This window comes from Aegilops tauschii, chromosome 6, assembly GCF_002575655.3.
Source record: "Aegilops tauschii subsp. strangulata cultivar AL8/78 chromosome 6, Aet v6.0, whole genome shotgun sequence".
NCBI lineage: Eukaryota > Viridiplantae > Streptophyta > Magnoliopsida > Poales > Poaceae > Aegilops > Aegilops tauschii.
The window spans coordinates 488,613,696-488,640,584 of NC_053040.3; the positions used below are offsets into that span (position 1 = coordinate 488,613,696).

The 26,889-nt window shown below is 47.0% G+C and overlaps 4 protein-coding genes across 5 annotated transcripts; 1 reads left to right on the plus strand and 3 right to left on the minus strand.

Moving 5' to 3' along the window:
* Positions 1-2,049: 2,049 nt before the first annotated feature.
* On the minus strand, positions 2,050-5,967 carry LOC109747275 (uncharacterized). Its single transcript, XM_073502648.1, has 3 exons — positions 4,988-5,967; positions 2,527-4,446; positions 2,050-2,315 (listed from the first exon to the last, which is right to left on the minus strand). The coding sequence occupies exon 2, from the start codon at positions 4,432-4,434 to the stop codon at positions 2,527-2,529; it is 1,908 nt and encodes a 635-aa protein (XP_073358749.1). The 5' UTR covers positions 4,435-4,446; positions 4,988-5,967; the 3' UTR covers positions 2,050-2,315.
* Positions 5,968-10,016: 4,049 nt separating this feature from the next.
* On the minus strand, positions 10,017-12,449 carry LOC109743635 (rop guanine nucleotide exchange factor 3). The gene is made up of 7 exons (XM_020302731.4): positions 12,007-12,449; positions 11,803-11,919; positions 11,533-11,687; positions 11,349-11,423; positions 10,983-11,264; positions 10,505-10,840; positions 10,017-10,401 (listed from the first exon to the last, which is right to left on the minus strand). Exons 1-7 carry the CDS (start codon positions 12,278-12,280, stop codon positions 10,234-10,236), a joined length of 1,407 nt encoding a protein of 468 aa, XP_020158320.1. The 5' UTR covers positions 12,281-12,449; the 3' UTR covers positions 10,017-10,233.
* Positions 12,450-13,098: 649 nt separating this feature from the next.
* LOC109743521 (uncharacterized) lies at positions 13,099-19,244 on the minus strand. Of its 2 annotated transcripts, XM_020302620.4 has the most exons (12): positions 19,123-19,244; positions 18,744-18,803; positions 17,214-18,174; positions 16,795-16,826; positions 16,063-16,129; positions 15,829-15,886; positions 15,555-15,647; positions 14,057-14,171; positions 13,926-13,973; positions 13,770-13,815; positions 13,592-13,662; positions 13,099-13,464 (listed from the first exon to the last, which is right to left on the minus strand). In XM_020302620.4, the coding sequence occupies exons 3-12, from the start codon at positions 18,165-18,167 to the stop codon at positions 13,425-13,427; spliced, it is 1,524 nt and encodes a 507-aa protein (XP_020158209.1). In that variant the 5' UTR covers positions 18,168-18,174; positions 18,744-18,803; positions 19,123-19,244; the 3' UTR covers positions 13,099-13,424. The 2 variants fall into 2 exon arrangements, with proteins under 2 accessions (XP_020158209.1, XP_020158218.1); XM_020302629.4 differs by lacking the exon at positions 18,744-18,803.
* A 2,086-nt stretch (positions 19,245-21,330) lies between these two features.
* LOC109743540 (uncharacterized) lies at positions 21,331-23,818 on the plus strand. The gene is made up of 4 exons (XM_020302646.4): positions 21,331-21,528; positions 21,634-21,711; positions 22,246-22,338; positions 23,589-23,818. The coding sequence occupies exons 1-4, from the start codon at positions 21,526-21,528 to the stop codon at positions 23,694-23,696; spliced, it is 282 nt and encodes a 93-aa protein (XP_020158235.1). The 5' UTR covers positions 21,331-21,525; the 3' UTR covers positions 23,697-23,818.
* The last annotated feature ends 3,071 nt before the right edge of the window (positions 23,819-26,889 follow it).

Sequence of the window (26,889 nt, forward strand, 5' to 3'; positions counted from 1 at the left end):
CGTGATGCCTATGGCGCATGCGGCAAGTCATAGGTATCATGCATGCATGGGGCATAGAAAAACCACAATGTGGAGCTGAAACACAGGGGCGGAGCTTCATTGGGGCCGAACCGGGCCATGGCCTGCCTAGGATTTTCATGATTTTTTTATACCTTTACACTCGACCCAGTTCCCCCAAGAAAAAAATACACTCGGCCCACCACATCGCACTATGAATCGAGTCAAGCCTCCAAGGTCTCACAGGAGCGCACACAGGAGCGTTTCTCCAATCCTCTAAACTGATGGCGGTGGATTGCAAGTCTGCTTTGTTGGGTGATGCTCCGGCCGATGCAACTTCAATAATTTTCAGATCTCGTCTCAAGTGGTGAGTGGCTATTCCAGTCTTCAAAGCCTTGTACGGCTAGGGTGTTTGCAGGTGTCCTTTTTTCTTTACTGTTGGTTCAGTGCTATTTGTAATCTCCGGCGGGCGGCGTACAATCAGAGAAAGAAGACTAGTATGCTTTTTAATGTAATTTTATTTTTTTTACTGCTCGTTCTATGTCCAGTTGTCTATCCATTTCACTGGCCTTTGTTTTGCTCGATCTAAGATGCCGTTCGGGTGTTTTTATTAAGAACAAAAAAAAGAAACGGCCAAGAATACGGCGCCGCCGTCGGCATCTCAGAGCATCTCCAACAGGCGCCCGAAAAGAGCTCCGCGCATTAAAAATTAGTTTTTTTGGGCGCCCAACAGCTCCAGCAGATGCTGTAGCGCTAAAAAGTTTTGGGCGCGCGCAGCACATTTTGGGCTCCGGATTGCGCGCGCTTCACAATTTGCATTGTCTTCTTTTTGGTCGCGCGTCTTTGGGCGTCTGCTAAAGCAATGTTGGTCCCGACGGACTAAAAGTGCTAAAGTGGCGCAACTTTTATTGGACGGGCCGTCGACGGAGGGTGGGGCTGGGTTCCGACTCCCAGGTCTCATTTTTTTCAACTTTTTTCCTCTGTATGTGTTCTGAACCTACAAACAGCTCTGTACGTTCTGAACCAGCAAACAGCTCTGTTTGCTCTGTTTTTCAGGTGCATGCTCTGTCTTCAGCAGGACAAAAATTCAGCATGTTCCATGAATTTCAAAATTTACTTCAGGAGTAGACAAATTCAGAACATTACCACCCTCAAATCAAAAAGGAAAAAAAGAAACACTCGGAACATGTCGGCTAAGATAGAAACCTTCATAGCATGCCAGTAACACGTTTGTTAATTTATTTATAGGCTGAAACTTCATTGAGAACAAAAGGTACCCCACTGATTAATGCCTAAAATTATTGTGCTCTTCTTTAACTTGGCCCGCCCAGCTTTTTCTTTGAAGCTCCGCCGCTGCTGGGACAAGAGAAGGATGTCCCAGATTTTATTTTCATTTTCAAATGACATGTTATCTCTATTCAACATACAAGGCGGAAATCATAGCGCGGTGGGGCGACCATTTTGCTCTTTTTGCATTTTGCTCTACTGCTGTACAGTGCTGTCCTTACTGTCCAATGTACAGTGAAGACTCGATCGATGTACTTCATGTTTAAACCTTCCTTAATTTACCCGCAACAAAAGATCATGCCTTAATGGTGCCATATATTATTTCGTCGGGCATTTGATTTTCCAACGACCAAATTAAGATCAAACGCTGCATCTAGAAATTGGTGTGTACCGACGGGCGCCACCGTACAATATCTCATTCTCAGTTGTTTCACTTCTGCATCTTCTTAAGAACTCGTTACAGTGTGTTCTTCAAATTCCGTTAAATGAATGCATCTCTAGTGAGCAGTGGCAGTTCTTGTGCAAATAGCAAGAGGAAATGTATATATGTTGCACATTCTTAGGCTAAACCCTGTTATTAACAGAGCTCCTGTATTCTAGGATGTGGCACATGGTATTCCTCCTACCAACTTCCTTGTGGGCTTTTGATTCTTCCAATGTGCCTTGTCTGAGCTCATGTATTCTAGGATGCGGCACATGATATTCAAGCCACTTGCCTGAGTTTACCACTGCACTGCACATGACACAGCCATGGTTCCACAGGTGGACAGCAGGATACCATCAGATGGATTAACGGCTATGAAAGATAATGTGGTTGTTGTGTGTCTACATGAACACATAGAATAAATAAACAGTGATACTCTGAATTACATTGCAAGTTAAAAGAGACAAGGATAGGAAAAGAACTATGGATGGAAGCACATTATTTGAGCAGCGCACAAGCGCAATGGGGATGAATCCTGGCTTATGCCGATCGATGAGAACGCAAAGGCGTGCTGTGGTCGAAACCCGTACAAAGGCCTGTGCAGCACCTGAAAGGGAACAGAAGAATTCACTTTAGACAACAAATTCTATACATTATCATATCTACTAGAACTGATCGACGTGGATATATCTAGCATATATATATATGTGTGTGTAATATCTTGCCTCGCTAGCTTCAAGTCTATACATACCAAGAAATTCATAGATGTCAGCAAGCGTGTGGAAAAATGTATATAGTAGTTATTATGTGTTACCTACCTATGAGGATTGTGGTGGAGGACGAATGTGGAAGACGCAGCGCCACTGAACATCACCACTTATAGGTAGCAACCCGATTGGGCAGCCCCTAGAGTTCCCGAGACTGCAGTGGGCCATGAGCAGCCAAACGAAGGTGAGGAACTCCCCTCCTCTGGCCAGCTGCGCCGCATGCATCTCCGGCCGTGACTTGCTGGCGGCATGGAGGAGGAACCCTACCCATGCATCTCGGATTTCCAACAGATGTGCTTCTGTACACACCTTGGGGGGCACCGGAAAACGGCAATCGATCAAGAACCCAACCGCCTTAGGCATGATGTTAGTGATGTCAGTATTATTCCCCACGCTAAACAATCTGTGGAGGATGTATGCTAGGTCGCTTTGGTTGGAACTGTTTTGGACCGACAGCATTTCATGGTGCGTGGCACAAAGGTAAACCATGTAGTTGGATATCGTCCGGCATACGCGGTCCAAACCACCGTCCACAGCAGCGGTGGGAGCATACCTACTCAGCATTACCTCTGTGTATATATGGAGGACGAGAACGGGGAAATGAAAATCCGCCTCGGGAACCCGCAGTGACCTTTGAAGCAGTGGACCAAGATTTGGCCATTGTGGGAGCATGCTCGATTCCTCTGTAGACTGATACTGCTTAATCCTCTCCACAATGCATCTCATGACCTTCTCGTCGACCTCCACGAACTTGGTGTCCAACAGCTTACTGACCCAGAGCTTCTGCTTTCGCCCGCAGACTGCATTCACCAACCTTCTGACCACCGCCATCACTTTACTTGGCTGCTGGTCGCACTGTCCCAGGTAGTTCAACAGGCTGTACTGACCCATGGATTTTGACCACAGCACCCTTCTCCTCTGCCAGCTAATGCTGATGGAGGAAAGGAAGCTGCAGCGACGCGTCTTTAGCCATGCCCAAATCCATGGTGACATCATGGCGGTAAATACTGCAAAGACTTCCAGGGAGAAACCGCCGATAAACAGTACATAGGTGATTGCAGTGTCAACGGTATTGTATCTCTCCTTGTTTCTTACAGAGAAGAGCACAAAGGCAGCTAAGAAGGAAATATCTGAGAGACACCGAAGTATGATGCCACCCCATGTTCGAAGCACCTGCGCCTTGGTATAGATGTCATCGAACATCAGCCCGAGTTCAATCTCCATGGTCTCAAATAACTTGGCTGAATAGTCTGGAAGTAGTAGATCCGAATTCATGCTGAGATCTGTTCCCAAAGGACTGTAACTAGAAAAAATCCAACGGACCTCTTTTATGGAAAACAAAGCCTTGGAAACAAGGCCAGAATAGGAAGAAGTAGAACCCACATGGATCTTGTCTAAATCTGTCAGATATTGTGGGATAGGGAACTCTGCGATGTTTATGAGGCTGCCACAACACAAAGCCCATGTTCTCTCCCCATACTTGATCATTCCCGAAACAAACAGGAGGATGGTTGGAAGAAGAAGCTCCTGTATATTCAGACCATTGGTCGATTTCCAAAAGATATACAGGGTGAGGGAGACTTGGACAACAAGGTTCAACAAGTGCCTCAGCCAGAGGCTGATGTCCTCAATGGCGAAAGCAGTGACGGTATCTTGTCCGCCGAGGTGTATGAGGAGGAAGGGTGCCCAAAGAAAAGCCAGGTGATGATGATTTTCCGTGGTGGCATCCAGGTGAACGCGAGAGATGAGGCCTAGGACATAAACAGACACCATGTCTGCTCCCACATAAGCTAGCCAGATTGAAAACCTGAGGGCACTGTTAGTGATACGCCGCCGGAGGCCACCGACAAAGAAAAGAAAAAGCTGCATTGTGAAGCTAAGAAGCACCAATAGCCGGATCTCCCACTCATTGAACAGGTGCCCCGAGCTTTTCATTGCCAAGTGGTTTTCCTGTGTCATTGATTCCCCTACCTAGTAATGTAGTAATAAAATACATACATCAGCGTGGCTTTTGTGCTAGTAGTACTGGTAATAACCTTTGCAAACAATCAATAATCTGCCATGATATGTGTTACAGTTTCCTCTTTTGCTACTTTTAAAGTGTACACATGCAGCTAGCCCACATTAAAAAATATAGAGACATAGCAATTCACATGAGCCTAAGACTTGCTTAATTTACATGCATGTGGCTAAAATTCTGCAAGGACATTTTCATCTAATCGGATTAATTATAATAGCTAGGATATACGTATAATATATTATTGTATTATCGTATCTATTCACATAAGTGGGGTATAATTAATGAAAAAGTCTCAAATTTTGTTCATCTGCGGGGATTAGTACTACATGCTACTGTTCGTACTCTATTCCCAAAACTAGTTAGAAGAACAAAGCGAGAAGAATAATGAAAGAGTAGATCTCTACATTGCATTACTAGTTTTATCTAGAAACTGGCCGGGAACACAGTCATCGGGCATAGATAGATGAACTAAACAAGAATGTTTCTGCATACCTGGGAATGATGAACGCCTTCCACGGAGGAAAGGAACAGCTATATGCCGCAAGATTTCTCAATCTCATTGTGATATATATAGAGAGAGAGCTAGCTATAGCCCATCATCTCACTCTCTCTCTCTCTCTCTATTCCTTTCTTGTACACAATGCCAAAGGAGCAGAGGAGTAAAGAAGCATTCCACCACCTGCATTATACGTTTCTTGTGCAAAATGTTAGAGCAAAGGGGAAAGACATGGGTTAGCATATCTCCTTTCGTCAGCTACCCACAAGCTTAAGGGGAGATGCCAAAGCAAGCAAAGACATCGGTACGTAGCTACTAGCAAGCAACCATGAGAAATTATAGCAAGAAACTGTTATACATGAAGAATACAGCATACCCCACATAGCTAATAGCTTCCTCACATCAGACAAGCACAAAACCGAGGCCTTCAGATCAGAGTACCGAGTTTGATGGCAGCAGGAGTCAAAACTCACCGAGAACGTGGTCGCCGCCGCTGGTACCGGCAGCGGCGCGAGGCGCAGGAACAAAATTCTCTTGTCCCCGTCGCGGTGGGACCTGACGCCCCCGGCGAGGGTCCTGGCCGAGCCGCCGGGGGAGAACACGGGGGCGTCGAGGATCCGGTCCGCGAGGAGCGCCGCCCACGAAGCAGACGACGGCGAGGCGGCGGCCCATGAAGCGGAGGGGTCGTGGGGAGGCAGAGGAGGGGGCGCTTGGAGCGGCGACAGCAGCTACATCGCCGGCGGGCGGCGGCGGCGACGTTTGGTACGGTGTGGTTTTCTTTTTTTAAGAAAACTTCTCATCTATTCATCAACCGTCAATGTAGTACAAAGAACACTAGAAGTAAAATTACATCCAGATCCGTAGACTATCTAGCGACGACTGCAAACACTGGAATAAGCTGAAGGCGCGCCACCGTCATTGCCCCTCATCGCTGGAGTCGGGCAAACATTGTTGTAGTACAGGAAGTCGCCGTGCTTACGATATGGCTCTTTGATTTTGCGACATACTACCTCCGTCCTGGTTTATTGCTGATAAAGGGTTTTCCCCCGCTTTTTATATTATAAAGCAAACATCTGATACATCCAGCTCGTTGGGGCCGCAACACAGGTAAGTCCAAAAGAAAACACAAGAAAATAATGAAAGAGAAATAAATGCCGACACCGGCAGATCAACGAAGAAAGGAAGACCGGCAACCGCTGCACTCTCCGACGAAGTACCACCGCGCTACCCGCATCCTCGAAGCGCTGCGCACCAAGCAACACCTTCAAGAAGGATGCGACGACGACGCCGCTGTTGCCCAAGCAAGTTCTAGGGTTTCCCCCGGTACGTGAGGGATGGTGGGGAAGGGATATACCCGACACCCCTCAGGAAGGTCCGATGGCGCCCGCAAGCGTCACCGAGTCGGTGCCGGACAAGCCGACATGGATTTCTCCCGATTCACAACCACCGCCACCACCCCAGGCACTTCGAGGCGCGCCACCCCAACAGCCGCCCACCAGCTTGTGCCACCACGGTTACCGGACAACCCTCGCCACCTCACTAGAGCTGCCAACACGAGGCCTGGAGCGGGCAAGAAGACCCCGGCCACGGGAATGACCACAACTCGATCGGGGGGAGGGGACAGCCTCCACCGCCGCAGGGGAGCTGACCGGACGCGGCGACGATGACTTGCCAGGCCCCGATGGCCCGGCCGGGCCCACTTGGACCCGGACAGTCATATCGCCATGCTGCAACTCGCCGACCGACGAAGTCCTCACCGCCCGAGACCGCCGCCACCATGCCACCACCAGGGAACGACGCCACCGAGCACCGAGCCACCGGCCCGCCCCAACCCAGATTGGGCCCAAATGGGCCCAGATCTAGGCTGGGCGTGCGTCGCCAGCCACCAGCGCCACTGCGTCGTCCCACAGCCAGCGGCTGCACCGTCCCGTCAAGAGCCACCGTGGCACGCCGCGTCACCGCCGACGGGCCACACCGACGCTGGCTGAGGAGCACCGCCGCCAACCACCACCGTTCGAGCATGGGTGGCCGCGCGCGAGGAAGGGCAGACCCGCCGCCACCAACACCATGCGGCCGAGGCCCGGCGGCGCTCGCTGGCAACGGAGGGGGGAGGGGGAGCGAGGAGGGAGCCTGGAGGGGAGCGGCGGAGCCCCCCCCCCCTCGGTCGCCTTGCCAGGGGAGGCGACGCGAGGGGTACGGGGAAGGGAGGAGGTGGGGGAGGGGTGTGGGAGTGGGAGAGGCTAGCGGCGCTGGAACCCTGGGAGGGAGGGATGGTCGGGCGCGCCCGAGGAGGTCATAAGTGCATCAAGGATTTAATTAGTTTATTATTCCTCTTAGTATTTTGTGTCAAACTTTGACAATAGATTTAACTAGAAAATAATAATACATCTCAACAAAAATTATATCGTTGGATTCATATTTAAAGATAGTTTCTAGTGATATAACTTTTAATTACATGCATTAATATTTTGTTATTTAAATTTAAAGTCAAAATTTAGTGTAAAATATGGTGGAGACCAATAAACCAGGACGGAGGTGGTACATAATAACTCACACCAAAAAAAATAATGACAACTTAAATCTATGTGCTAAGCAAAAGTGCAACGAGTCATATGAAAAAACGCACATTAACCATCACTAGTAGAAAAAGAGGCTTCCATACGCCCCCATTAGTCCCCAAAATAATCGAACCGCGACTAAAGGGGTCTTTAGTCGCGGTTCGGGAGGAGACCCGCGACCAACTATCTGGCCCAGCGCGCTCGGTCGACAGCTGGCGGACAGGAGGGGCTTTAGTCCCGGTTGGCCTGGCCCGGAGGCCTTTAGTCGCGGTTGGCCAGACCAACCGGGACTAAAGGTTAGTCCTTTAGTCGCGGTTGGCCAGACCAACCGGTACTAAAGGGCCCATCAAACTCTACCCCCCCCCCCTCGTGGACCATCTTTTCAGTTTTAGAAAAACCAAAAGAAAATGATGGAAATGTCAAAAGAATAAAATAAAATAAAATAAGTTTCTCATGTGATATGTGGTCTAGTTGTTGGGAAAATTAACAAATATGAATTTCGACTTTATTTGCAAAATCTCTGTGGAATTTCTTAAAATGGGCATAACTTTTGCATACGAACTCGGATGAAAAAGTTTTTTATATGAAAAATCATCTACTCGAAAAGTTACATCCGAATTTAACTGGGGAAACCCCGTTAAACATTTTCAAAATCCTCAAAAACCTAACAGAAAAAAAGATACGGGGCTTTTAAGATCTGGAGAGGCAAAAAAATTCAAAAAAATTCAAATTGTGGTCAAACTGTGGTCAAACAATGGTCAAACTAATTATTCTAGAATATTAGTGTTACTAAATAATTATTTCAGTTTTTTTTAAATTTTGGTCAAATCTGGTCAAACTATGGTCAAACAGTGGTCAAACAATGGTCAAACTAATTATTCCAGAAATATTAGTGTTACTAAATAATTATTGTTTTTTAAAACAATAGTTTCAAACTCAAACAGTGAAATGTGTCACTTCATGCTCAAGCTAAATTCCTGAGGGTTAATAGAATTGGCATCCTACTATTGTCAGGAAAACAACAAGTGCAGACTTGGAAACGAGGGAGAATAGAACCCGGAAGTTAAGCGTGCTCAGGCTGGAGTAGTGAGAGGATGGGTGACCGTCCGGGAAGTTAGATGATTTGGAATGATGAGGGGTGATTAGAGATTAGAGGATAAATTGAGCAGTGATGAGGGGTGGTGATTAGATATTAGAGGTTAAAATAATTCAGAAATTTGAAAATAAAAAAAAATAAAAAAAATTCGCAAAAAACCAGGTTTAAACCTGCGGAGGAGGCCTTTAGTCCCGGTTAGCCACGAGAACCGGGACTAAAGGTCCTCCGCCCCGACGGCCCCCTGGCGCCCATGTGGACGGGCCTTTAGTCGCGGTTCGTAAGAGGCGCGACTAAAGGGGGGGCCTTTAGTCGCGCATATTTAGTCCCTGTTGCACAGCCGGGACTAAAGGCCTTTGCGAACCGGGACTAAAGGCCCATTTTCTACCAGTGCATGCTACCTTTTTTTCTTCTAGATTTGATATTCTATATGATTGCAACGAGATCAACGGCGAGATGGTCGTAAGGAAGCACAAAGCAAATCTAAAGGTGCATGCACAAATTATGTTCTCTTCGTCTGGAATTACTTGTCACGAAAATGTAGTACACGGATTAAGCTTAATGTGAGGTGTGCTTTATGCAGCGGCATGGCATTGCAACGTGCACAACCAACGGAGCCAAGCAGGCGTGTCACCAACTCACCATGTCGGTTTCTCGGTGAAATATCTTCAAATTGTGAGGCTGAAAGATTCGTCGGCTCTTCTGATTGCTCCTCCTGGTTGCTGTCTTTGGTCTAATTTTACCATGGAGGGGTGTTAATAATATAATGATACACATACACGTGACCGTGTCCTCATCAAAGAGGGGATATTAGAATAACCATCGGGCAGTATAGAGTTTTCGGAAAAGTACTTAGTCCCTTTTTTTTTGCGGAAAATTGCTTATTGCGTAATTCATTTGCAGAAAACACTGATCGGTCGATTTGCCCCGTTTGATCACTTTTCCGACAGGTGGGTCCCGCTCGTCAGGAGCTGACTTGGCAAAAAAGAAACAAGTGCACATGTTGACCATTTCTTCTTCCTTGTCCTCTCTCCCCCTCTCTCACACATTGTATGAAACACGTTGTGTGCACTGGGAGGACCTTTTTTTTCACATTTTCTAATTTAGGCAATGTTCACAAGGAATTTTTATTCACCATGTTGTCCAGAAGGAGCTATTCTAGGAAATCCTCTTCCTGAAGATGAAATCTCATCTACGGCGATGTGCATGGACCTGGTGAGTAGGGATGCAGCTCCGTGGACCGCTCGTCGGGCCTGATGGGTGGTTGGACGAAGCGCTGGCCTAGGCAGCTCGAGCTGGATAGGAGCGGGGCGGCGCGGTCGGCTTACTTCGCAGCAGGACAATGAAAGATGTATCTGAATGAAAACAGTTAATGGTTGTGACCTTTTATGATCTGCTGGGGTCTGGAAGAATGTGCTGAAGCTGTCATACATGTAATTACGCACATCATGACATGAATGCATCTCACAAAAACAATGTCAAACACACCACTGGGTAAAGTCATGACGCCAATCACAAAATAATCCTGTGCGTGCGTGCAGGAAATGAATCAACTCGTTTAATTCTATGATTTGTTCATCATCATCAATCGTCATCGTTGAGGAGAGACCTGACTGAATACTTGCTTCTGTATTCTGGTGCTATTCCCTTGCTTTGCATTTTCGTCTGCAAGGAGAACGTCATCTATCCAGGAGACAATGCTGTAGGCCAAACTTTCCAGCACCCTTGAGTAGCTTTCAAGTATTGCCTGTCCAATATCCTGTGGGCCAGAGGGGAAAATGAAGATTCAAAAATGTTAATTAGCTCTCCTTTTATTTAACCACTTGCTATCCTAATAAGCTTATATATGAATCGATCATTACCTTATTGTAGTGAATCTTGCTCGTGTCGAGGGTGGTCTGTGAGAGGCCTGGAAATCTTTGTTTCAAGCAGAGCAGCAGGCTCCTGGCCCTGCTTGCCAGGATCAAATTCTTGTCCCCATCGGCATTCAGCTCGGTGACATTCTCCCATTTGGTCACCACGTGGGTCATGCTAGCCTTCCTTCTCCACACATACATTGCGGCCTCGACACGGTCGGCGATCTCGAGCGCCTCGTGCTCGGAGCTCAAGTTGAGGAAGTCGAGGAGGTGGTCCGGCGAGAACTGATCCCCCGAGGACATGTACCGGTATATGACGTCACCCGTCCCGACTTTCCCGGTCTGTTGTTCGAGCAACAGAAATGCATGATCTATCAGAGAGGAAAAGTGATATAGTTTTTGACATGAAGACTACATACATGAAGCAGGGCGGAGACTACTTGATCTCTATATATGGATCATATCCGTCGCCAAGTGTGCATACCTTGGGAAGCGTTTCAATGTATGAGGATGGGATTTGCATTTCGGAGAGGATGGCGTTGTTGATCTCCATGGCCATCTTGTGGATCTGGCTAGCCTGGTCCCTCTTGTGCTGCAGCTCACGGTGGAGAGCGTCGGAGAGGCCGGATTCCGGCACGCATGGCTCGGGCAACCACCACTTATCCTCGTTGCGCTTGAACGACGACGGCTTCTTGGTTTCGGTGAAGGACTGCTTCCTCTGGTCCGCGTACCAGAACTCCGCCTTGTCAAAGCTGTCCAATATGCCCTGCAAACTTGCAGAGTCAGTCATACATGTGTTGTGCTACGAGAGTTGATATGAACAAAGTATGTGAATGGGAGGAGGCTTTACAAGGAGCATGGTTTCTAGCTTCTCCAGCGCGGGGAGGTTCATCAGGATGTCTGATCGCGGTGAGGTTGCCATCACCTGCACATACAAATATACAAGCATGTTTGTTAGTAAGCAGAAAGCTTGAACTTAATAATTATCAGCTGAAAGGATGCATGCATATGTGATGGATGTTGGCATGCGTTACATCGTGTGTGCTTCCGTCGGGTCTGGCCTGGACCGTCGGTGCGAACTCGACGATGTACTCGCAGATGGAGAGGAGGCAGTCCATCTCCCGGTTCCACATTGATCTCTTCTCGGGGGGCAGTGACTGCAACCTGTGGCAGGTCCCAAACACAGTCGCTGCATGGATTGGATGGATGCATGCATGCATCAGGACCAAGTTCGTCCATTCAACAGAGAAAATTGTTTCATCTACAATTAGTTCGTAGCAGGAACTAGGTACGTAGGTACGTACCATATAGGTTGGTGATGGCGTTGGAGATGGCGACGGCGGTGCAGACGCCCTTGCCGCCGCCGGACATGTCCTCCCCGAGGAGCAGCTTGGTGTACTTCTCCTTCATCAGCTCCATTTCTGAGCGGCACACTACGCATCAGCCAGACTGCATGTCTGCATGCATGCAGGAACAAAGGAGAAAAAACAGATTCTGGTGATCTATACCTTCGTCTTCCACGGACCTCTCGTCGACGGCCTGCTGCAGCTTCTTCATGCTCAGCTTGCTCATCGCCTGCGAGAGGCGCGACGGCGCCGCGGTCACCTTGAAGGACGCCGTGCGGGCCATGGCGCCGCCGCGCCCCCGCGGCGAGTGCTCGTGCCCGTGCTCGTCGCCGCCTCTCTCGGAGGAGAAGGAGGCGACGCGGAAGAGCGGGCGCGCGTAGTCGCGGTCGTAGCTGTACTGGCTGTGGAAGCCCGGGAAGGCCGAACTGTCGCCCATTGCTGCTGCTGCTGGTGGTGCTTCTTCGGACCTTGAGGGAAGAAATATGGATGGTGCAAGAATGGCTGTGGCTTGTTGCTAAGAGCAGAAGGGGCCGGCATAGGTTTGAGTCTTGGCAACAACAAGGAGGCAGGCATAGGCTGGTCCACTGGTTCAAAACTTGTAAGCAAAGTCTGATCCTCCCCACAGCTAGGCTGGCTACGTGCTACTCATGTATTGGCACAACATACTCATTTTTTTTTCCAGTTGGTGGTAGTACATGATCATGGCAGGCACCAAGTATGTATGACCACAAATTGAAAAATGAAAAAAATATATGCAAAAATGTATGTATGTGCCGGCAACGAAATGGTGGCCACGCAGGTAGGATCGGTGTATCTTAATCAGTATGGGCTCTGGAGCATAAAATTAAGAGCGAAGAAGGTGGGAGGCGACTAACTGGTCATCAAGTAAAGTAGTAGTAGTAGTTGATAGCAGAAGCATATGCAAACGTGAGCGATCCGAGAGCAGGCTTCCTTGATGTGACTTGGGCCGCCCAAGGGAGGAGGTAGGAGACTGGGATGTCGTCGACGCACCCGCCATGGACGCCGTTGTCCTTGCAGCGCGCGCAGCACACGCCAAACGCCGTGGACGGCATCGACGCCTCGCCGTGCCAGGTGACCGCAAACTCCATCCATAGCGGGCAGAGGAGATGAGCGAGCAATTAAGTCCTATGCCATTGATTTTATTTTATTTTGACACGAAATTAACCGTTTTCTGGAGTCAAGATGGCCTCTGAGTTTGGGTGGAATTCCTAAAAATAAAAAAGGACTGCTGCATTCACTACAATAACTTCCAGCTCCTGATTCAAAACAGAGCGATAAAATACAACACTTAGGTGAATGCAACAAGCATAGAGCAGATAATGCGGCAAGTCAATCAGTCAGCAATCAAGCAAAAAAGAAATCCGGATATCACAAAATCTATGCATGTATGTATATGGCTGCAAGCTAAAGAAAGCTCCACTCAATGGCCACAAGAATCCATCTAGGAAGGAACCATGATCGACAGAACAAAAGTAGTATCTCAACCGTCCATCGACTACCCCTGGCAGCTCAAAAGCAAAGATCCGCCGACACGCTCCGCATCTGCCTCACTCCTCCGCTCAGTCTGTCGAGTTCTCATGGAGCAACACGTACTCCCGGCTGCAACCAACGGAAGAAACATTCGTTCACAGCCATAAGTCAGAAGGCTGATTATGTTGACAAGAGGTTGCTCAAACAATAAGATCTATGAAAATAATAATAGACTATTAGATTGTCATGACCATACCTACTGTTGCCAAACTTAATGTTGTCCCTTTCGAAGAGTTCATAGTAGCGGTGTGACTCAATGCGATCCTCCTGCAGCATTACAGCATGTTTAAGTAAGAGAGAGAAAATGGAAGCGCCGTAAACCAAACCAAGGTTGAAATGATATCACATGGAAAACATGTGTCTAGAAAACTTACATTGATGAATGTCCCATTGGTACTACCAAGATCCATCAGATAAGGCCTACCAAACCAGGCAGAAATGGAAAGTCATCATTCATTAACATATGATGAAGTACTCAAGGACTAGGACAAGCATGCTGATCAATTACGAGTACAACAATAGCTAAGTACCTCACTTGCTTTGACATCATGCCATCTGGTTGCTCCTTCTCTACAAGTCTGAATAATAGGCAAAAGATCATTTGATCAGAGTATGATTTCTCAACATACGCAGAATAAGAGTGTTAGGCACTTGGGCTTACCTATATTGAAGAACCGCATGTTGCTTGCTGCAGGAGGGATGGTCGGTGGGGATGTCTGCAATTCTCCTTTCCCTTCCAAAAAGGTAGTGGCTCATGCGATGAACATACAGCGGTTCTGTTCAATCAGGTAGCATCATCAGAAACATTCAAGCAACTGAAGTATCATGTCATCAAGAAGAGCATGCCAATTCTTCAGCAGTTCACCCTACATCCTTGCTAAGTTGGAATTCCACATTAAATTGCTAACTAAGGTACAACATGCCCTAACATCTTTATTAACCTGCTTATTGCCATTGACTTCAGTGCATTCACTATAACTGGAAACAAATCTAGCGAGTCATTTATAAAGCACCAGCGTGTAAGTGGTATTATTAAGGAAGTCATTCACAATCCATATCATTATTCTGATATTTACCAAGTCCAATTTGAGAATACTGGCACATAACCATGCCACATAACATAGTGTGCGGGTGCCCATGGCCACTCGTTCAGCCACATCTTTGCCCAGTTATCCCGCATAGTCTGCCTGGACAGTCAAATCAAGCAGCCGCTGGCCTGCTTCAGCAGAGATTCTTCTCCGTTCTACAGAAAACTCAACCCTCAGCATATACGTGAACACAATGATTTTTCTCTACACACACCTGATGCTGTAAAGTATAAACTGATCAGCTGATCATGTGTGTCACTGCTTAATTCATGTTCAGATGCAGCAGGGACATTGATCATAAAAAGTATTGATATCGATTCATTGCTACATGAGCCAAAGATTTTCTGAATTCTGAGATAGTTTTGCTAACTATGTATTTCACACCCTGTTGATCGAATCATGTTTAATTATTTGTGTATCAAGTATGGACAGACACACCATGTACCTAGCAGGAACGAATAACTACTTGCAAGACTACATTGTGCGTGTATGTCGATGCTGTGTAGTAGACGGTGCCGGTTGGCAGGCTACCACAAACGACCCAATAACACACACAGGATGGGGCAGAGAGAAGCAGGCAACTTGCTATTAGTCCCACTTGCACCCTGAATCGACACATCCTTTATATTTCACAAATTCAGTGTTTGTATCTGACTGGTATAGCGTATAGTTACCTCATGGGACCTATTTACTATCCAGAAAAAGGAAATAATGATTTTAATCCAAAACAAGCCTATATCATAGTGAACTTCTGGTTACTGCCTTTGTCCCCCATTAAATGTTTGTCTAAAACTTCCGAGATTAGGACAAATGGTATTTGTATGAAGGCCTGTTTTGTCACGTTGAGTCACTTAATACTTGCTACTGAACCTACTTTTCTTCGCAATGCTGGGGCGGAAATAGAGAATTGACTGCCAAATAAGATAACTGTATTACTACCGTTGGCGTATGTGGAAAAAAAACATCCCATTTCTCCAATTTCCTTTGTAACAACTATTAAATTGATGGATAGCATGACATGAAGCAAACAATAGCTTCGTATATGGAGAGTAACAAGCCAAGAATAAGTACCATTCAGTGCTTCACCGCCCTTGAATACATAGAGTCTCCATCTAATATCTGATTTGCGAGCCTCTGGAGGTTCTGAATACAACAAAGTTATACCTGAAGAGGAAGACAAAATAAACTGTCAGCTCTGGAGATTGTACAGTAACGGTGCACACAAGGGAAAGCTGGTGTCAGCCTTTCTAATTGGTTATACAACAATCATAGGAACTGTAGGTGTCTATGATCACTGATCATGCAAAAAATAAATATTCAAGATATACATGCTTGCGATCAGCACCTCCAACTTTGTTAGTCTCCTCGGCAAGCTTTCCAGACAACTCAAATGATGGTTTTTGCTGCAAAATAAATGCATTTGCTAAAGTAAGAATGTGTAGTAAACAAAAAGAAAGACAACGCAAACAACTGCTGTTATGACAAGCATTACCAGAAAGCAACAATCATCTCATATATGAACATTCTTCAGATAATTGAATTGACATTAATGCAATATCCATCATGGTGTGTGGACTACCTTTTCTTTCACCTCCAGAGCTTCTGCAGCAGTATTCATCATTGCCAATGAATCAGCATCACCACTCCTGACCAAAACAGTGGAGGTTAATAATTGCAGACAAAAAATGCATAGCAGAAAGAACATTGGTTAAAGCAAAATAGCATGCTTCAAACACATAAGAACCAACAAGACACTCTGGTAATATAGAATCCTCGAGTAGAACATAAATGATTCAGAAATATGGCATAAACATAGCGACCCAGCAGAGAAGAGCCAACCCAACGTACTTGACCAGTAATAAAGAAAACATGGTGCATGATTGCTTTCACAATATAGAAGAAAGTCACAAGCAATTAAGGTGATCCCAACTGAGATGGTTTTCAAAAAGAATGATAATGACCCAAAAATAAGAGAAAATTAATTGCCCCAACTATAAGTATGTGTATTCACTTGACAGGGGAAGATGCTTGACAAACAAACATGTTTATAAAATTGGAGAGATCCTTCTTTTGCCATGCAAAGGACCAAATTTGCATCTGCCACCATAGTACGACATAAATCTTCATGCCACTCGGCAACACATTAGAGTTCAGGTACAGGACCAACTTAATACAAATCATAATTAATCATTATAACGATATATAATTTCCCTTAATGTATATGCCTATATCAACAAACAGAAAATTGTAATAAACAAAGCTTCTTTTGAGAATATAAAATGGCCATAAGACAAGAGTTTTGAACACTCACCGGGATGCTACATCCACTCTAGAGCTTGTATCCTGAAACAGATCAAAAACAACTTTCAGACTGGAGTCTACACGCCATGATAAAATAGCAACATGAAAGTACCATATTAGTTTAAAATTGAGATGGTATATGACTACTAATTATATCCAACAGATTTGCAGACGAGAGGGTTCAAATGGGTCATGTTTAGTGTATGGTATGTATAATGAAGTGTGAGCTACTGTTTACACAAGTTGCACAGCGTCCAATTGATATTCCAAGGTATGAAATGACTTTCTGGCATCCTATTCATTTAGGTGGAGCTTATTAGATATTGGGCAGCAACAAGGAACATACATGCAATAAACGTAGACAGGGAGCCAAGTAACATACGGAATTATGGAGAGATATGAGGAAAAGGGTTGGGTGTCACCACACACCTCACGATGTGCTGCACTTCTGGATGCCCGTGGTGATGTGTGAGATTCATGTCTGCCCCTATGTCTATGCTCTTCTGGAGACCCTGACCGGCCACGCCTAGATGATCGTCCTGATCCACCATTGTTCTCATCCCGGTCTGCCATTCTATCTCGCACGGAATCCCTTCTGGAACTTTGATCTGTCCTTTGCTCCCTGGAACCACCTTTTCGGTCCGGGTCCGACCTTTTCCCTCTTGAATCATGTCTGTCGCCGTCCCGGCCTGATCGTGCCTCTCTCGAAGCACCTGACCGATCATCCCTGTCAGTTCTTCTATCTCTTGAGTGACCCCTTCCATCATCATCATCATCATCCAGTCTTCTACCTGTGAAGGCACTCCTATCATCTTTTGGCTCCACCTTCCTATCCCTTGACGCACCCTCAGCACGCTCCCTGTGCTTCCGTGTGCCCCGGTCTTCACTACTGGGAGGCCTCCGACGGTCACCCTCAGTTACATCGGCCCCTTCCCGCTCAGCCTGAGCTCTCCTTAGTCGCTTGGAGCGCGGTGAGAGCGACCGAGACTGTCGTTTCCCAGCAGGCGATGGGGACCGTGCATGTTTCGGCGACCTGACCCGCTCCTTCGCCTTCTCTCTCTGTGGCGACATCTCCCTATGTGAAAGGCTAGCCTTAACAGGGGACCGCCTCCTAGGCGAGCCACTCCTCTCAGCATGTGACCTCTCCCTCCGAGCTGACGGGCTGTGCTTGCGTGGAGGCGACACTCGCTCCCTGGCCGGAGAACGGGACCTTGTGTGCCCCGACCTCCTAGGCGAGCCAGTCCTCTCAGGCCGTGACCTCTCCCTCCGAGCTGGCGGGCTCTGCTTGCGTGGAGGCGATACGCGCTCCCTCGCTGGAGAACGGGACCTCGTGTGCCCCGACCTCCGGGAGGATTGATCCCTCCGGTCCACAGTAGAAGCCATTCCTCACCTGAAAGTATCACAAAATCAATTCAGAAGGAGAAATAATGGAGAAACCATGAGGGTTCATGAATCGCAGCACTGGGAGACCCAGGGATGATCCAAGGGAGGGGTGCTAACTTATGACATGCTAAAAAAAATCCGATATCTCACATCAAAATATGCCTTACAAAAGCATGCTGTAGCGGATAAATGCCTTTTGCAAAATATATGTTTCCAGCACAAAGCAGAAACCCTAGCAAGCTCAACATTAATACAACTAAAATTAGACACTCGGCGATGGACTCAAACTACTGACAGTGCTGCAAGCACAGAATTGCTTTCCCCAATGTGTGTGTCGATGGGCATAAGAAATCAGTGTTTGGTTTAGTTTCGACCACCGTCCAGCTACACATAATTTATAAACAGAGCGTGAGAAAACTCAGCAGCAATCTAGTTAAGCAGAGCGCGCAAATGAGCAATACATGAGTTCCAATCATCAGAGCACAAAAATAAAACACAGGACACATGCTTCAGTTGGAATGCATCTAGCCACAAAAATCCACTGCAAAATATCAGAAGGCGCGGCGGTGCTGGTACCGTTTCCTGCCTTGATTGCTGCGGTTTTTGCTGATTTCGCTACCTCCGGGCTGGATTAACCTGCGATAGGTGAGAACCGGTTAGGATTCGGCGCCATGCTGACCGTGCCGTTCTAGGGTTCAGAGCGGGGAGGGAGAAGGCCAGCGAGCGGAGACACGGCGGAGAGGAGGCGGCGCCACGGGTGGAGGGAACGAGGCGGGAGGGGCCGCCATGGGACGAGATATGGGAATGGAGGGGGGCGCACGCCATGGGAGGGGGCCGCTGGTGGGAGAGAGGGAGGGAGGAGGCGCCATAGGAGAGGAGGACGAGGGGGCGCGGGCGAGGAGGTGCGGGGAGGAGACGGGGTGGAGCGAGGGTGCGGGGACGGAGAGAAGCTTACCTGGGCCGCCGTCGCCGCCGGGGTTCCGCCGCCGCGCGCTCGACGAGCTGCTGGACTCGGTGAAGATGAAACGGGGGGAGAAAGAAGGGGGAGGGAAGGAAGGGCCTAGTAGCACGACGGGCAGCGGATTCGGCCCGGGAGCTCGATGTTCTGTTTGGGCCGGGCACAGGCTACGCCGACCTTTCCTCTCCTGTCTCAAAAAAAACCCAAGGAATTTGTATTCTAAAAAAACAAGGAATTTGTGCACCATTCTAAAAAAAAAATGAATCCGTGCGACCAAGGAATCTGTGCACCATCTTATACAAAAAAAACATCTTTTATTCGTAGATGACAACCTGTTGTTCTTCAAGGCTAATGGTGTGGGAGTGCCAGAGGTGCATCAGGTGTTGGATACTTACTGGACTGCATGGCTACAACCTACAGGGCAACGGATAAAATTTGACAAGTCATCAATCTACCTCGGTAAAGGGGTTCAAAATATTAGAACGGAGATAAAGGGCTTGGTACAAGTTCCAAATGAGACGTTGAATGAAAAATATCTTGGGATGCCATCTGATGTGGGGTCGTCGAAGAATGGGGCCTTCAAATATTTAAAGGGCCGTCTTTGGAGCAGGGTCTAGTGACGGATTGAGTGGACTATGTCAATGGCTGCTAAAGAGATTTGGTTCAAGGCTGTAGCCCAAGCTCTGCTAGTTTACTCTATGTCTTTCTTCAAACTCCCAAGGTGTTTATATGAGAAACTAAACATGATAATCGGAAAATTTTGGTGGGGAAGTAGAGATGGTCAGCGAAACTCACATTGGGTATCATGGAAGGACATGACACAGCTCAAAGGCATGGGAGGCCTAGGGTTTAAAGACTTTGAACTCTTTAATTTATCTCTGCTAGCAAGGCAGGTATGGCGCATACTGCAAAATCTGAAGTCTTTAGTGCTCGGATTTTGAAGATTGTCTATTTTCCTAACGCTTCTTTGTTGCAAGTTGAGCTGGGATCACACCCAAGTCAAATATGGAGGGCAATTATAGAAGAAGAGACATTCTCAAACAAGGCCTAATTAGAAGAATTGGTAATGATATGTATACCAAGTTGTGGGAAGATTACTGGATTCCCAGATGATGAAGCCGTATTGGATGTTTGAGCATCAACTCTCCTCACGTAGCATCGGAATTTATAGATTCCACATCGGCTTTGATCATGAGTCATGGACTAGATATATAATGGTAGCAGTATTGGATCGTCGAGGGAATTGGGATTTAGCGGGAAACTTTTTGTTCTGTTTTGTTCAGATTGGTAATGGTATCACGTTACATACAGGTGTTTTGTTTGCTACAATTGTCCCTTCTTACTATTGCTTCAAGGCAGCAACATCTTGAAGAACCATTGCTCACCATGTCCAATTCCAAATGTGCGTCAATAATAATTTACTAATGACTAACATTACAAATCAAATACATGTGCACAGAGCGGGCACAATCCGTGTGAAAACGACATCATGAACTACAATTACTCGTTGAATCAACAACAAATCAACAAGAAAACAATGAAAAAGAAATCTAAACCTAGTTTTAATGGAGATGTGAGGAAAGGGGACCGAAGGAAGGGCGCGTCAAGATCTTGAGAATGGCTGATGTTGGGGGAGGACGACGGCGTGGAAAGAAGAACCTAGATGCTCCCACCGTGGTGGCGTTGTGGAGCAGATCGGTGGCCGGTTTTGCTCCCCTGCTCAGTGGCTCGCGGAACACTCCGAGCGGTAGTTCAAAGGACGGCGGAAGTTCCAGTCTTGCCGCTCGCTGGATGATTTAGGCCGGCGGAGGTGGTAGTCGGGAGGGGAAGAGAGCGGAGCGGGGCGATGATGAACTGGAACCAAGGGCTCGGGTAGACGGGGTAGGCGTAATCGCCCGTAAACCAATGGTGCGATTTGTTTACACGGGTTGTGATTACGTGGTGTCGTTACTCTCCTTTTTCGAAAGGTGCCATTACTCTTTTTTTAGGGGGGGAAAAAGGCTAAACGTGTTTAGTGTTTAACATTGAAAAACCATCGTGTTGCCTATTTATCGATGGTGAAAGAAATGATTGAATTAGAACAAGGGTTGGCTATTTTGATTTTCATAGTTGTGATTTGAGGATCGTTTCGGGTGAAATGGTATCACGAGTCGTGGACACGCTCGTTTTCTCACGGCAGAAGACGAACAACACTTCCTTGGCCACGGGCCCCCGAGCGGCGCCGAACGAACGAACAAAGCCGACGCGCACGCGCCGCTGACTCCTCCTCCCCCCACCCCACCCACCTTCTCCGTCTTCTTCTTCCTCAGACCAACCGAGCCGACCCCGATCCGGTCAAAATCCAGACGGCTGACTGCTTCCTCCGCGCTCCCGATCCCTCCCTCCCTCCCCGACGAAGCCATGGTGAGCCCCATCCCGTTGCGGCCGCCGCCGCCGATCCGCGCGCGAATCCTCCTCCGCGGTTCCGCTCCGATCTGACTGATTGATTTCGTCTGCTGCTGATGCTAGGTGTGCGTGGCGTGCCTGATCCCGCTCTTCCTCATCCCCTTCGTCAACGCGCTCCCCTACCTCTTCGACCTCCTCCTCGTAAGGCCCCCGCCCCCTCTTCCCTTCCTTCCCCGCCCCGCCCGCCTGCGCCGGCCGGTTGGTGGTGCTGTCGAATCTGGTGCCGCCGATTCCTCTGGTATCTCCTCGGTTCTCGGATTCGTAGTGGCAGCAGCACTCTTAGGCGGTCAGTCAGGCCGCCTTGAATTGGCTGGTTCCTCTTTCAGCAAGGCTTTGCTGTGTATGTGTTTCACTGGCTGCGAGGTTGCGCTGGGCGATACACCTAGCAACGTGGTAGCGAGATAAATGAATTTGGTACCATAGATGCCTAGTGTTCCTCGAGGCCTCGAGGGTTAGGATTGAATAGTGTCTGCGTCACTCTAGATGCATCAGTTTGATCTCTACTCATGTGTGTTGATTGTTCCCCTGCCAAGTAATGCGCGCCTTCACATCCAAGGATGATTGTTTGATGTATTACCTGAAAAATTTGGCATGTTGCTGTTGCTCTTGATGATAGTGGAATCCGTTCTCATGTTGAGTTCGTCTGATGATCCATGGTTTGAATGCTTGTTGCAGAGCAAGGTTTATCGCATGCTTGGATGGGAATACAGGAGGCCCGAGAGAGTCCCAGCTGCCTGCCCGTTCAAGCCTGCAGCAAACAAGACTGAAGTAAGCTTCCATGCCGATGCTAGCCTTTTCTGCCCTCTTATGCTTGTGCAAAATCTAGATTGCTGGTTATCATTGCTCTCCAGATTTTGCATCCTCTCACAGTTTATCTCACGCAAAGTATAACCAGATAAATTTGCTTGATACATCATGCCAACGTCGATAGATAACTTAGCAGCTAGTACTTCTTAGTTGGCAATTATCCTTTGCTCCCCTTAGCTTGAAAAGGTATGTAAACCTTATACACCCAGTAGACCGCTTGTGCGCCTTTTGTAACTGTGAATAAGGACCATCCTACTAAATTTGGGCATTAGATTCTGTGAACACATTTATAGAGTTCATTTTATTTTGCTTGTCTAGAATAAAGTTCTCAGTCCTTAAGGAAAATAACACAAGTTACATTATGCGGATGCTTTATGTAATGTTTTTGGAACTGTTTCTGTATATTGTTAAGTGCGGCAACCAGGAATTTATTTACTTGCTTTTGTAGTGTTTCTGTTGTTTCTCAGAAATTTTAGTACATTCTAGGTTGTAGTATGATTTGTTGGGTATCTTTTATTTTGCTCATTCATGTTAATGTGATTACAATGAACCAGTGGCATAACAATGTGCTGATTTGGCACTCTCTTATCATCTTGTGTCTTGATTTGTACTCATTTTAGTAAAGATCAATGACTAGACTTGGTGTTGAATAGTTCACATATGTCACCATAGTTATAGTATAATAATTGCAGTATCACTTTCACTACTTCTAGAATTTCTTATGTTAGTTGTAGGACCCACTACACTATAGCAGGCCTAAGCCCCATTGCATATTGATTTTGATGAGCAACTAGTTTTGGGCTTAGCTTGTAAGGCATCCGCAATGTGGGTATTTGCCGCCTCTAAGGCTGCCTCCAAGTCTCTAAACGTTGCCTCTATAACACTTCATCCTCTGCCTCTTAAGCCAAAAAAACTTAGACACCTCCAAGCTAAGCGCCCGCCTCCAAGGCTTCTTGCTGAATAAAATATTTCACCGTCCCCACTTGTCAACCAGTTAATTGTAGGAGGGAGTGATGGGTTGGTTGACAAAGGTAGCATATATTATTCAGTTGTTGGTCTAGCTTTGGCACTGAAGATAGAGGCTACACATTGCGCAGTTTCCAGTTGAGATAAGAGGCAGGACCATGGGTCCCAGTTTAGAGGCAAGCTTGCCTCTAGACATTGTGGACGCTCTGAAGTGCTTATACATATCTGTTACTTTTTGTGTGCAGGGTGTAACAGGTGAATCAACGCCTCTAGTTAACCCACATGTCGCGGGTGAATCGAAAACTCTGATGGAACCCCAGAGTGCCACAGCGGACGGGAAGAAAGATGATTAACACATGCGTTGTGTTTATAATCAAACCGCAACTAAAATAATAATTATTGTAAGAATGTATACTTGGAGCAATAGATATTAAATGTTACAATGGTGTTTCTCACGGTTCCTTTTCCAACATTATTTGTGTGTGCATGTGTGTTTTGTATGTGCCTTGATTTGCATGTACTCTACTAATGTTTGTGTAATATTTCTCGTGAACTGCAAAGGCGCAATTAGGATGATGAGAGATGATCCTATTGCATAACACAAATGCGTGTCCAACCGGCAACAACTTGGTAATATACATATGACTTCCATCACTTGCACGTCCATCTTGGCAACAACTGTCATCATGCGTTGGCACGGGTAAAGGCTGTCTTGGATTACTCGTTTATCTCCCTCGTGATTTAGTTGTATTACAATTTACAAATGACTGTCGTAGTGAAATGGATGGATTCTCCCATGCCAGAGACCATGTGTAGCAGCAACCTTCGCTAGCCTCCGTATAATAGTGATCTAAGCCTTCACCAACACACAACGAACACGTCAAAAAAGTGCAGGCCATGTGGTGAAATGGTCGGCATCACAACACAGACCCATGGTTTGAGTGCTCATTAAGGTTTATCGCATGTTTGGATGAGAATACAGGAGGCCCGAGAGAGTCCCATCTGTCTGCCCGTTGAAGCCTGCAGCAAACAAGACTGAAGTAAGCCTTGTTGGATTATGGATGGGCTTAGGCCCATATAAGACACTAATCCCTGGTTAATCTTGAGGCCCATGTATGAGATGGCGGGTGGTGCGAAGTTTAGTCCTACCTTGCTAGTTGAGGAGAGTTGAGACCCCTTTATAAGGGCTGCTCTACCACTTGCCATTGGGAGCTTGGGAAGACGAGTGGTACACGCGCGCTCCTCCTCCTCCGCCGCCCGCCTCGACCCGCGCGCGCCGCGGGTTGCGGGAATGAGCCGAAGCTTATTTTTGCCGCTTAGAAACGAATTAATTAATCAGGGATTAATTAACGAGTCACTAACATATGGGCCACTGTCCACGACTTTCTCCCTTACGGACTATATAAGAAGGCTCTGACCAGTGAAGTAAAAAAGTTCGGTTCACTCACTCCCTCTCGTGTGACCTAGCCGTCATCTACTGTTCCTCACTCTGTGCTGCCTCCGGCGATCCCATCCCGACGACCGCGTGCACGGCTGGTCGGGAGAGCAGGTGCCTCCGGAACCCTATCATTCGAGATCCTGCTCGGGAGAACGGCAATAAGGTTTTTGGGGAGCGTCTCGACGCGACTGCTCCCGATCCGTCCCCAACTCCATTCGCCTCTGCTTCCACTACTTCCTCTGCATCGACACCATGGCCGCCGCCGCCGCTAAGAAGAAGGCCACGGACGACGCCGAAGCTGCTGCTGCCGCCGCCGCGCTGGCCAGGCCAACCGGAGGGTATGATCCGTTCATCCCTCGTTTACTCGTACTTATGCTAGCCGTATATGTGCTGCTCATAGAAGGTTCAATTATATGTTCTGTACGTGCTAGTACGCTTAGGTATCGCTATGAGATGCATACCTTTTATGCCATGCTTACTGTTTACTCGTGGATAAGTCTAATCGGAAAAGTGCTAATATTTCCAACAAGCCTCAGTGCTGATGTTACTCTTTTATGCCCTTATGCTTGTGTAAAATTTAGATTCCTGCATACCGTCTGGTCGTCCAGATTATGCATTCTTTCGTAGTTTATTCTGGCTGTACATGCTACTTATCTGCGCTCTTGGTAACAGAGAAGTGATCCAAGTCAAAGATCGCTTGACATACTCGAGTATGTCGGGTCCAAGTTAGCCCCATCCTGCCTCTTCTCTTCCTCTAGGTTTTGTGTGTTGTGTCTCTCTGCCTGTTGGGGCGGTGGACATGGTGAATATCTCGAATTTAGCTAGTATGTCCCTCCTCGGTGGTTGCAGTTTGTTTGCAAGTTTTTGGATTTCGACAACCAGGACATGTAGTCTGGTTGAGCAAATATTTCTGTTTCCATCGGGATTTGGTTGCCTGAATTGTCATATATCCCTCATAGTTCTGTTTAGAACAGGTAGTCTAGTACGGGGAATTGCCACCCATGCCCCTTCCTGAATCATGCGACAAAAATATATAGCGACGCCAAAGATATCCCACAAACTCAAGCCCAAACGGGTGACAAGGGTGTCATTTTATTTTTCTGAGGTTTGCAAGATTCATATTGTTTTGTCGAGGAGTATGACATGATGGATTGCACTCTCCCTAAGCCGATGGGATGGGGGCGTAGCACAACAATAAAGCTTTACTGTTCTCTGGGATTGGCTTTGGGCCTTTCCTGCGCAGCTTAGGTGGAGGGCGAAGAAGGCCCCCGCCGAGCCCTCAGTGAGATACCACTCTGGAAGAGCTTGAATTCTAACCTTGTGTTGGACCCGCGGGCCAAGGGTCAGCCTCAGGTAGAGAGTTGCTATGGGGCGTAGGCCTCCGGAAAAATGACATCTTACTTCTTGTAGCAATGTTAGAGACTTGGAGTTAGAGATGTTATGTTGTTTGCATCAGGCCCGCCTCTAGAGGAAGGGATATATACGTATAAATGATGAGTTGAGGTCAAATAAAATAAATTGAATGAGCGTCAGTTTGTTGGTTGCTTTTCTTGTGAGTAATGTGCATCTTCTTTACAAACAAGAACACTGGTTTGATGTCTTACATCACCAGTCTACCAATCCAATCCAAATTGGCTTGTTAGTGGTATTGTTAAGTTGGTGCGTATGCTTGCAAATGTTAATTGCCTGTATCAAGAACGTTGCCCCATGGTTTGAATGCCCATTGCAGAGCAAGGTTTTTATTGTATGTTTTGACGGAAAATACAGGAGTCCTGAAAGAGTCCCACCTGCTTGCCCACTCAATCCTGTAGCAATTAAGACTAAAGTAAGCCTCTGTGCGGATGTTACTCTCTTCTTCCCTTATGCTCGATCTAGATTCCTGATTATCATTAGCCTCTAGATTATGCAATCTTCCACAGTGTATCAGATTTCTGCTTATCATTGGTTTGTGCTGATATTACACTTTTCGGACAATGGGGCAAGCATTTTTTTTAGTTGGATTGCATAGTCTACACATACAGGTCACACATATGTAGTTTTTTATTTTGCTAAATTATAATCAACTAAATGGCGCATCAATTTTCCCCACTCTATTAACTTTTGCTCAC